The following is a 10,674-nucleotide window of genomic DNA, read 5'->3' as shown; positions in this document are numbered from 1 at the left end:
AAACAGTTTGGATAGAATCAGGACTCAAACCCTAGTTCTTTGGGTTCCACTTATTGTGATCTCTAATTGAACACAAACTTTTCCCCGCACTTAGTTGATTTAAAGATCTGTAAAATGAAGATACAGGTACTATATTTATTGAAAAAATCCATGTATATAAGTGGACCCACACAGTTCAAACCTTGTTGAAACCCAACAGTTCAAAATTTGTGTTGTTCACGAATCAACTGTATATTTCTTAATGCAATCATTCATCAAAGACTGTGTACGTACTCTACAGAACTCTTGATAGGAAGGGAGTGATGGTTGCTTATAATTTAAACCAGTTCATAAAAACTTAAAATGTAAAATTAGCATTTTTTGTTAAATGGCAAAATATTCAGTGACTGATTACTTCATTTTGTTTTGTAGATCTTGGACAGTCAATATTTTATACAACTACGTGTTTGCTCCCCTTTCTCAATGATGATATTCTGAGTACTTTGCCCTACACGATGATATCAACTTTAGCTACCTTTCCTCCGTTTCTGCACAAGGATATTATTGAATATCTCAGCACATCTTTTCTACCAATGGCTATATGTAAGTTCGGTCTTACCTAATACTAGATGATTTTTATGTGTTGTATGAATGGAAATTGCTTTTGCTGTTTAGGCTACAGATTTTCAAGATTATAATGGAATCACTTGCTGTATACATGTGCTTTGATTTAAATTCAGTTATTTCATCATGAATAGTATGGTGAACATCAAAGAAAGAAAAAGACAATTATACCTTAGAACTGTTGTATTCACATAGTTTGATCTTATTGGATAGGAAGAAAGAACATGTCAAGGCACAGTCTGTATTTCCTCCATATAAATTATGGTATTTTTTGGCTACTTTAGAAAAAACCGTGGAGTGAAGTGTTGCCTTAGATGTAGAAATTCTTATCTTTTGCATCTGAAAGCAGTAGGGTGTGCAGGGAAGAGCAATGGATAGAATCAGGATATGTAGATCTCCTGTGGTCTCAGTTCTGTCTGTAATCTGCTGTATGATGTGAGGTTGGGCAACTGACATAGTTGAAACTTCATCTCCAGAATGATGATATCATCAGCTTTCCCTCACAGGGGCGTTGTGATGACAAAATGAGTCAAAATTTATGAAAACACTTTGAAAAAAGCTGAAGTTTACAACTCATGTGCAAGGTACTCTTATAAACGTGGAATCGATTTGAATTCTGTTTCACTTTTATAAACTTAATTCTGCAGGCTTTCCAGATGTGATAACAGAGAGAAAAAAATAAGTTGGGTTGTGTTTTTTTATGATCAAAATCCTGTTAAAGTATTTTTTAAAAGAAATGGGTGATTAATTAATCTACATTTCAGTGGATAATCTGAAAAGATTATGGGTTTAGGAGTCAAACGGATCTAGATTCAAATCACAGCTCTGCTACCAACTAGCTGTGTGAGCTTAGGCAAGTTACCTAACCTTTCTGTTTCTTACCTGCAAAATGAGAATAATGATAATACTGCCTCATAAGGTCGCTGTGACAACTGAGATGATTAACTGGAACATTGATAGAGTGCTAGCACAGTGCCTAGTGTTCAATAAGTGTTAGTTTACTTCTCTCCTTCCCTCAAGTCTTGTTCTATAATAATGCCTGTGTTGGTCACATTCAATTCCTAGAGACCATTTTTCACTGTTTTAATGTTATGTACTTATGATCTTATTAAAGTTGTTGCTTTGTAATAACAATTGGTAAACATATGTACCTTTGAGCCACATTTACTTATTTTACAATTGAGTTTAATTTTAGCTATGGGATTGTAATTTTCATGTCTTTTAAACAAAGAGTCTGACTTCTGCCTAAATTATATAGCTATTTAAAAAATTAGCAGACTGATTATACTGTTCAAGTAATAGAATATTTGATCATTCTCTTTTTTTGGTTCTGTGTAACCTTATTGGCAAGTACTTGCTTATGGATACAGCCTTAGGATTGCATAGTTGTGTTTTTTTTTAATAAGTATGTTAACTGTTAAACTTAGGCATAGAAATTTTTTTCTTTTAAGAATAGCAGGTGAGGCTGCATCTTTCTAATAACGAGTGTAAATTCACTGTATCCTTCCTTCTTAGAAATAAGTTAATAATTTTGGGAGATGTAGTGCATATTTCAGGCCCTTGAAGTTATAAAGAGCAACCGAGCATGTGACAGCTGGCAACTTGTTTCTTCACCCTTGATTATTAATTTCTGCTTAATTAGAAACAGACCCCAAAACATGCCTTGTAGTCACATTGGAATCCTTACTTATTTAAATGTGTGAACTTGGCAACTAAGGAGAACAAAATAGTAAGTTGGGTTTACAAAACTTGTGTGAATATTTTAGTGCTCATTAGTGGAGTAGCTTGGTGTTCGTTTAAAGGGTAGGGACAAGTCATTTCTGTCTCCATTTTTTTTTTACTGTAAAGGAGAGGTTTAGAAAATAATGTTCCATCTCTAAGGTTATTTCTGGCTTAATAATTCTAGGTTAAATAACATCAATCTTATTTTACGTAAGAGGCACATATCTTCCTCCAATGCAATCGCTGATCTGGTTCATTTATTTTGTTGCTCCGGTTTTAGTCTCCTAGTTCTGACTTTCTCGTTTCTCGTCACCATTCCTGTAGTTCAACAGTAGCCAATCTTTATCATCTTTAAATCTTTGAAAATAAATTGTGGTACTAACCTTTAAAGCCAAATTCTATTAAACGATTCAGGCATTTCTTTTGTACTTACTCCTTCATAGAGTAGATACAAAGGACATAGATCCAAAGATGGAGGGGATTGAGTTCCAGATTAATCAAGTCAAACTGAATTGATGTGAGAATGTGTGTCTCTTGTTTGTGTCCATGTTGGTTTTATTTTTGGAAGTTGTTTCAGTGTGTAGAAATTCTGACCAGAACAAGAGGGGAGCATTTAACTTCTTCCAGAATATTTTTATTTCAGACCTGAGATGAAGGATGTTGCATTTTCTGAGGACTTGATAAAATCTTTAAGACAAAAAGGCTTTTATCTCTTTGGTATGGTATTCACAAGGTCAAATGTAATACATGGACAGTTTTTCAGGTGTTAAATGATTGTATCACTAAGGACTTAGAAGATGAAATTCTGAGCTCTCAAGTGGACCTAATGAGGTATTGCAGCTCCTTCAGTTTAAGAGCCCTGCATGTATATCAGTTATGTCTTTTATGTCATTTTTGTCAATAAACCAAGTACTGTGCTTTTATTTTAAATAACTCCTTTGAGGTGCTGCAGAGCAAACTGCAATTTATTATAAAAATTTCCTTTGACATAACCTTTTCTTGGTAACTCTTTCCTTGTGTATATATTAAGATACACTTGTTTTTATTCCACATGTGTGCAATAGGCTTTGTTTATATATGCATATTAAAGGAGTTACTAAGAATTGAAAAAGTCATTTGCATTTCACCATGGAAACCTCTCTTTTTCCACAAAGGTTCTGTGATTTGTGGACCAAATTGAAATATGGATGTTGGGAAGATGATATTTTGGCAGAGAAAAGAAAAAGCGGGTCCCAAATGAACATTATGTGATGTAGGATACATTATTTTAAAGTGAATAGTAAAGCTGAACAATTAAATCAGTGAAAGAGCCTTCTAGTGGTATCTTGGTATCCTGAACTGTGCAGTCTCATCTAGTTTCTTTTCCAACTTAAATTTCCTCAAAAATCACTCATCCTCAGGTAAAAAAAGAGGTTCATTTAGATCTTTACATTGAATTAAAAGCAATTGTATGATTTAATTGAAGGTCTGCTTCCAAACCATTGGCCCTGTATCATTTTTTTGTTCTATTGCTACTACAGAGGATGCGTGTTATGTTCTATGATCTTCCAAACAGTAATAAGTAAAGATAATAGAAAAAAGACAGTAAAATACCAACACAAGATATTGATGGTATTTAAATAATCTTTTATATATAAAATCTGTTTTATTAGCTAATGATTGTTTTTATAAAGTAGATCTTACTATACTTTAAGAGCTTTATTATTGAATTGTGGGAAATGTTTTGGAATAGGAATCCAGAAGGGCTGAATTGTAGGCTGAATCTCTCAACCTTATCAAACTTTAGTTTCTTTAGCTGTAAATTTGTGAATAATTGTAACCTCACTTATCTACATCACAATGTTTGTTGTGGAGACCATGACATAACATATGGGAATGACCTTTGAATATTGTCTGATGTTATACCAGTGTATAACACTCAGTCAAATAACAGACATGTCAAATCCCATTGCAACTAATTCCAATATTCTGCTCAAAATCACGTTATTCTGAAATTTTATCATCTTAAATATTGCTTGAAATAATAACGGGCCATCTGCTGAGGTTTGGGATTTTTTTACCCTAGAGTGTGTTGTATAATAACAGTAATTGTTATGTCAGGTTTTGATCTCATAGAACCTGCAGTGTTGATGGGCAGTCCTGTCTCTATGACTTTTTATTAATCTACCAATCTGCACATATTTTAATGCTACATAGACTTCAGGTTCATGGTGTCTTAGTCCTCCCTTTATGTTGAACTGATATGACCTTCTGACAGCACAGGTATCTTATGCTCAAGCCCTATCTCATGGAACACAGTTACCTCTGCTTACACAAACAGAGGCCACTTGCTAATCCAGGCAGCACAGGAAATGGTTCTGTCATATGGTAGAACTGACATCAGAATGTTTTTCTTCTTCCCAGGTGATTCCCTTACCTTTACCCCTTAAAAAGGTATAAGGCTAGAGGGGTTTATTTAAATATATTTCAATTCAGACCACTTCTTACCACTGTCTCTCATCTGGACCAGACCAATAGCTTCTGAGCTGGTCTCCATGCTTCTACTCTTAGCCCTCCTACAGCCTGCTCTCCACCAAAAAGCCAGAGCTATCCTCCAAACACGTGAGTCAGATCATGTCACTTCCCTCTTCAAAAACGTGTAATAGCCTCCCATCACTCCTACAAATCAAATTCAACACCCTTCTGTGGCCCACAAGGCCCTCTGCCTTGTGATGTGGGCCCTGCTTATCTTACTACTTCATCACTTGTGTCTGCTAATGTTCACTCTGCTCTGTCCATATTGGCCTTTCTGCAGTTTCATAAAGGCACCAAGCTTTTGCTTTTGCTCCAGGCTTTTTTCCTCTGTGTCAAAAGCCCTTCTTGCAAATGGTCACATGATTTGCTTCCTCACTCCCTTCAGGTCTCAGCTCAAGTATCACAGTCTTCCGAGAGGCCCTTCCTTACTCTCAAGCTAAAATAGGACCTTCCGTTGCTTTCTACATATTCCCTTGCCCTGCTTTATATTTCTTCACAGGTATTTGTTTGCCTGTTCCTCTGGAATCGTGCTGTCCACAGAACTTTCTGCAATGATGGAAATGTTATATAAAATTCTGTGCTGTCCAATAGAATACCCGCTAGCCACATGTGGCAACTGAGCACTTGAAAAAATATCTAGTGAGAGATACTGAATTTTTAATTTAGTTTACTTTTAATTAGTTTAAATTTAACCACATGTGGCTACTATATTGGATAGCACAGCTCTAGCATTTAAGCTTCATAAAGACAAAGACTTGCTTATCTCATTTATGGCGGTGTCTCAAGGGCCTAGAACAATGTCTGGATACTGAAAAAAAATACTCTGTGAATAAATAAGTGACTAGCACATTAGCTGTGAAGCCAAGTAACTTAGGCTGTAGTCCTAATAATTAGGTTGGTGTTCGCATGCAAAATCTGGTTTCTCTTTTATAAAATGGCTTTTCCCATATACTTTTTTTTTTTTTAATGAGAATCATATAAGAGCTATACATGATAACACGTTAGGAATTATAAAATGCAGAAACAGATTAAGAAATTGTTATTGTTCATAGAAGGAGGGGATGGTGGTAATGATTGTTTTGGTGGTGCTAGGAGAATCAGGGAATAGGTCTTAAAACTTAATTGTATTTTCTGAGCACAACATTAAATGTAAAATTTTCTTATTTTGATTATTTCTCTGCTTCCTTCCATCGTATGTAGCTTTGACCTTAGACACCCTCATGGGGACAAGCTGCACATCTGTTTGCCTCGTGCCTTTTTAACAAGATTCAATAAATGATGTGTGCCTCTGCATGTTTATTAAATTAGAATTGTGGTGATTTTGTTCTGTTAGGAAGCTATGAAATTGCAAGGCACTGTCTGTTTATAGAAATATTGGAGCTAGTTTCTGAGGGCTGGAGCCACGGGACCACTCTTGGCTTTGTGGCTGACCATTCTTGAGGGAGAGCGTAGATTTGTAGGGGTAGGGGGGACATTCAGAGGTCACCGAGCCATTTGTCCTGTTCTCCAAATAAACTTCATCTAAATCATCTGAGACATTTGGGCATCTCTCCCATTTTTTTTTTTTTAATATTTATTTATTTATTTATTTTGGCTGTACCGGGTCTTAGCTGCAGCACACGGGATCTTTTAGTTGCAGCATACGAACTCCTAGCTGTGGCATGCATGCGGGATCCAGTTCCCCAACCAGGGATCAAACTTGGGCCCCCTGCACTGGGTGCGTGGAGTCCCACCCACTGGACCACCAGGGAAGTCCCATCTCTCCCATTTTTAAAGGCCTCCAGGCACAGTGATTCTCAGCCTACCTTAATAAGTAGTTTTCATTTTTTAGAAACACTTATAGTTTAAAAGTTTGAAATGAGTTTAAACAAAGGTGAAAACACTTGTCCCAAAAGGAATGGATATAGTATACATATAATTATTTTTCCTTGCGTATGTCAAAGACTACGCTTTCTTTTGCTTTTTTTCCCCCTTAAAGAAAGAACACAAGGGCATGCAATTATTCCTCCCACACTTGGACAACTTACTGAGTATTTCCTTTCTTGTTCTCATTCCTGTAGTAGTACTTCTCAAATGCAGCTCCAAGGCCCACTTGGTCAGAATCACTTGACGTCCTTATTAAACATGTAGCTTTCCTGCTTCCAAACTGATTGAGTTAGACTCTCTAGGTATGGGGCCCCGGAAGCTGAATTTGAACCATCTCCCTGTCTAAACTCTGAGAGAAACTGAATCTTGTTCTTTAGGATTTGGCACAAAGATTTTTTTCTTTGATTAATCGTATTTGACTAATCAGCTTTAACGTCTAAGAGCAGCGAGCTGATCCTCACATCTTTGTATAATAACTAATTCTTATTTATATTGTATAACCAAACTAATTTATGTACCTGAATATCACCTGCTTAGTGGGTTAGCAGCAGCCCAGCAGTAAGTTATTAATAGAAGCAAACTCAGGTAAATGGAACTTAATTATAGATCTGTTTTATTTGTTTATTTCTGTAAAGCTATCGTAAAGGCCACTGTCCATTGTGGTGCTCAGTTTTTTACGTTAAAAAGAAGAATCATGTTAAATTTTTGTTTGTCTTCTCTACTTTACTATACAACAAACCTTTTATTCGTGCTTTAATGATTCTTTTATACCTGTGTTTTATTATAAGCTGCCTTATTCTTGTTGGTTGTAGGTGAGATACTATTCCCACACATTGCACTTTAATACTTTAAAATAAAGCAGATTTTAGGGTTATCTGCTTTTTTCTTGTTGTCTATGTTGATGGTCTTCTGCAGTATGTGTTGGAAATTGAGAGTTGAGTTTTTGAGGGTGTTATAGTCACTGTTTACTGTTCTGTTCATGCTTTCTTGACAATTTGCTACAGGAGCCCAACTATAAGGAGAGGTTTCTGCTATTCCTGCAATTATCCTGAGAAAAGGAATTCATTTTATATTTGAGTCCTTGTAAAGTATTGTGGGCCCTTTCTCAGTTACTGTGTTTAGAATAATAAAGTACTCTGGAGACAACATATTACCCCAAATGACCTCCATCAGTGATAGTTCTGGATGCTTATAGAGGTTACCTGATACCCTCTATTCAAAAAGAAAGACAAAGAAAGTTAATACAGTATTGGATGCCATCCTAAGCAAGCCACTTAAAGATGTCTCTTAAAAGCAGTATGTAAGTGGTTATCTCATGGAGATCACAATTATACGGCTAAAAGATGAATTTTGAAGAAACCAACTGGCTTTGTGATTGAATACTGCGGGATAGGATAAAATGTCCAGCAACAGCATTATTCACAGATTCAAAAAGTGCTGTATTTCAAACAGCTCAGGTGGATGTGAAGATGGTAAGCTCTGGAAAACTAAAAAAGTGATTGTCATGATGATTAAGATGCTGATGATGAAGTTACATGTGAAGGTTTGAATAAAATTGTTTAATGATAGGTGAGAGTTGAAAATAATTTTAAAATTGATATAACTAAATGCATATGGTACCCATTAAAAGTAGACTCTTTCATCTGCATCTCTTAAAGTTAATACATTCAAGTCGTGTTCAAAAACGTTTTATTTTTACCTTCTTATTTGGATAACCTTCAACATGCCTTATATTTGGGTACATGGAGGATTCTGTTTTTTCTTTCTTTTCTACCTAGATATAAACATCTTGGAAACAGAGATCACATTTAAGTACAATTCTGATAAAACGATTACATTACATTCTGGCATTACTCCTGCGCCTTGAAGATTCTCCCTAAATGTGCCTATGATAATGACTACTGTAGCGTTTGTATGCTAGGACAAATTTTGTGGTTTTATTTATGCAAAACTTCTACTGATTTTTTTTTCAAGTTTCTTCTCAGCTCTCATGCTCTATGCAAAGTAGCAACTAAATATAAATGTACAAATATATAAATACATATATAACTAAATTGTGTCTAATCAAAAAAATTTTCATTTCAGTGGGCTCCTCAAGGAGAGAAGGTGTTCCTGCCCATGTTAATCTCTCCGCATCATCCATGCTAATGATTGCAATGCAGTACACATCCAATCCAGGTAAGTGGAAATTTGGATGGCTTCACTAATTCCAAACCAATAATTAAATAAGACATCAAATAAGCAAGCTAGAAATTCTCATGTGAGAAGAACTTCTCTTGGTAAATAGAAACTGGAGATGTGTTAGAAAACAGACTTTCAAATTGAAATAAATTTCCTTTGCCTCTTGCTATTAGCAGTAATCTTGCTGACTAGTGATATTTTTAGAATGTCTGAGAACACAATTTTAGAACAGACTGGAAATTGCTTGAATATAAATATATAGAAATAATTAAATTAGAAATATAAAAATCACCTGAAGTTCTAACAACTAAAGGTAACCACTGGGAATATTTTGTGAATTCGCTACTCTAATACCTCATGAAGATCCTTGCACACAAATCTTTTGTTACATCCCCACTAATTATACGTGAAAGTACATTGTAACCTGTCATTGAGTGTTATTATAACATTTGTATAGAGATGGACAGATAAAAAGTAATATGTCATTTTGATCTGTGTTTCTTCGATTTCTAGTAATGTGGGACAGATTTAATCTGATATATTCTGTTGGATTTCCATTCATCAGTGTAATTGCAGATGAACTTTGGGAAACTGACCTAAAAGGGGACTGACTGTTGGAGTCACATGCTAAGATATGAACTCAGTTTTTATTTTCATTTGGAAAGTAAACAAATTTGGTGGCCCTGTTTTCAGCCTTCTACTTAATTACGTAATGAATAATAATTGAGTTTTTGACTCAGCATGAGGAAAACAATTTTTTTCATTTCAAAATCTTAATGCTTCTTAGCCTGGCGTATCATCCTTTAAATATAAAATTCCTTATGATTATTATGTGCATTTAATTAAAATGTATATTTTTGGGGAAGTTATACCTCGTGTCTCACTCTGGCTTAAAGGATCCTCATAATGTCATTTATATTTATTAGATTTTATGTCCTGAAAAAAACCCCTTCACATAGAATCTAATTAGTTAACTAAAGTCTCATCATCAGGGTTTGGTCCTAATTTCTAAGTTGGGAGGCAGTAGAGCAGGTTGGGTAGAATAGTGTGCTTTGAGGTTAAGGGTATGTGGGTTCATATCTGAGCTCAGCGCAGATTGCCAGGTAGCTTAACCTTGAGCAAGTTCTTTAACTCCCCTAAGACCAAGTTCCCTCATCTATAAAATGGGGATTCTTCCTGTAGTACCTTAAAATGTTGTTGTGAGGATTTAATGACTTAAGTGTGTGTGAAGTGCTTCCTTAGCATAGTGATTTGACACATCATAAGCACTGCTCAGTAAACAGCAACTACAATCTGCCATTGTCTTCTTGGAGTTGAACGTTTCATTGGGAAACCACTGTGATCAAATACTTCTGTTATTTCTTAATCTGTATCTTCATCTGTTCATGGGGGAACGTGTATAGCCAGCTATTCTATACTAAGAATGACATTTGGGACCCCAAATTAATCTTGTGATGGGGGAAACATAAGAAGTGAGGTGCTATCCACCAGGGGACTCTCTGAGATCAAGCAGGTAGGGCATCATTATCCTTTGAACTTTTACTGGGGGAGACAGCAAGTGGCAGCCCGGTCCTTGTAGCTGATTGTGTATCAAGGATAGAGCAGAGTTCTTGCTCAGGTACCAGGAATTCATTGCGTAAAACTCCTGTGTACATGGCTCCATGCTAGGCATTGCGAAAACCACCCTAAAATGTAAGATATGATGCTTGCTATGGAGCTTATGTCTAATTGGGAAGATTAGGCATGTTTACATAAGTCATTAATTTACAATGTAAAGTAGTATGTAAA

At 35.6% G+C, this 10,674-nt stretch overlaps 1 protein-coding gene across 3 annotated transcripts in view; it reads left to right on the top strand.

The window, feature by feature from the left end:
* The first annotated feature begins 479 nt into the window (after positions 1 to 479).
* UNC79 (unc-79 homolog, NALCN channel complex subunit) overlaps positions 480 to 10,674 on the top strand; it is a 202,856-nt gene continuing 192,661 nt past the window's right edge. For 2 of the 3 annotated variants that reach the window (XM_068553881.1, XM_068553705.1), the window contains exons 1-2: positions 480 to 582; positions 8,791 to 8,883. In XM_068553881.1, the coding sequence (XP_068409982.1) occupies positions 495 to 582; positions 8,791 to 8,883 (181 nt within the window). In that variant the 5' untranslated portion in view covers positions 480 to 494. The remainder of the gene's footprint in view (positions 583 to 8,790; positions 8,884 to 10,674) is intronic. The other variant, XM_068553790.1, reaches the window with a different exon arrangement.

The sequence above is a fragment of the Eschrichtius robustus genome, chromosome 1 (assembly GCF_028021215.1).
Source record: "Eschrichtius robustus isolate mEscRob2 chromosome 1, mEscRob2.pri, whole genome shotgun sequence".
NCBI lineage: Eukaryota > Metazoa > Chordata > Mammalia > Artiodactyla > Eschrichtiidae > Eschrichtius > Eschrichtius robustus.
Note: the sequence above shows the minus strand (reverse complement) of the source record. Positions and strands in the feature narration are given on the sequence as shown.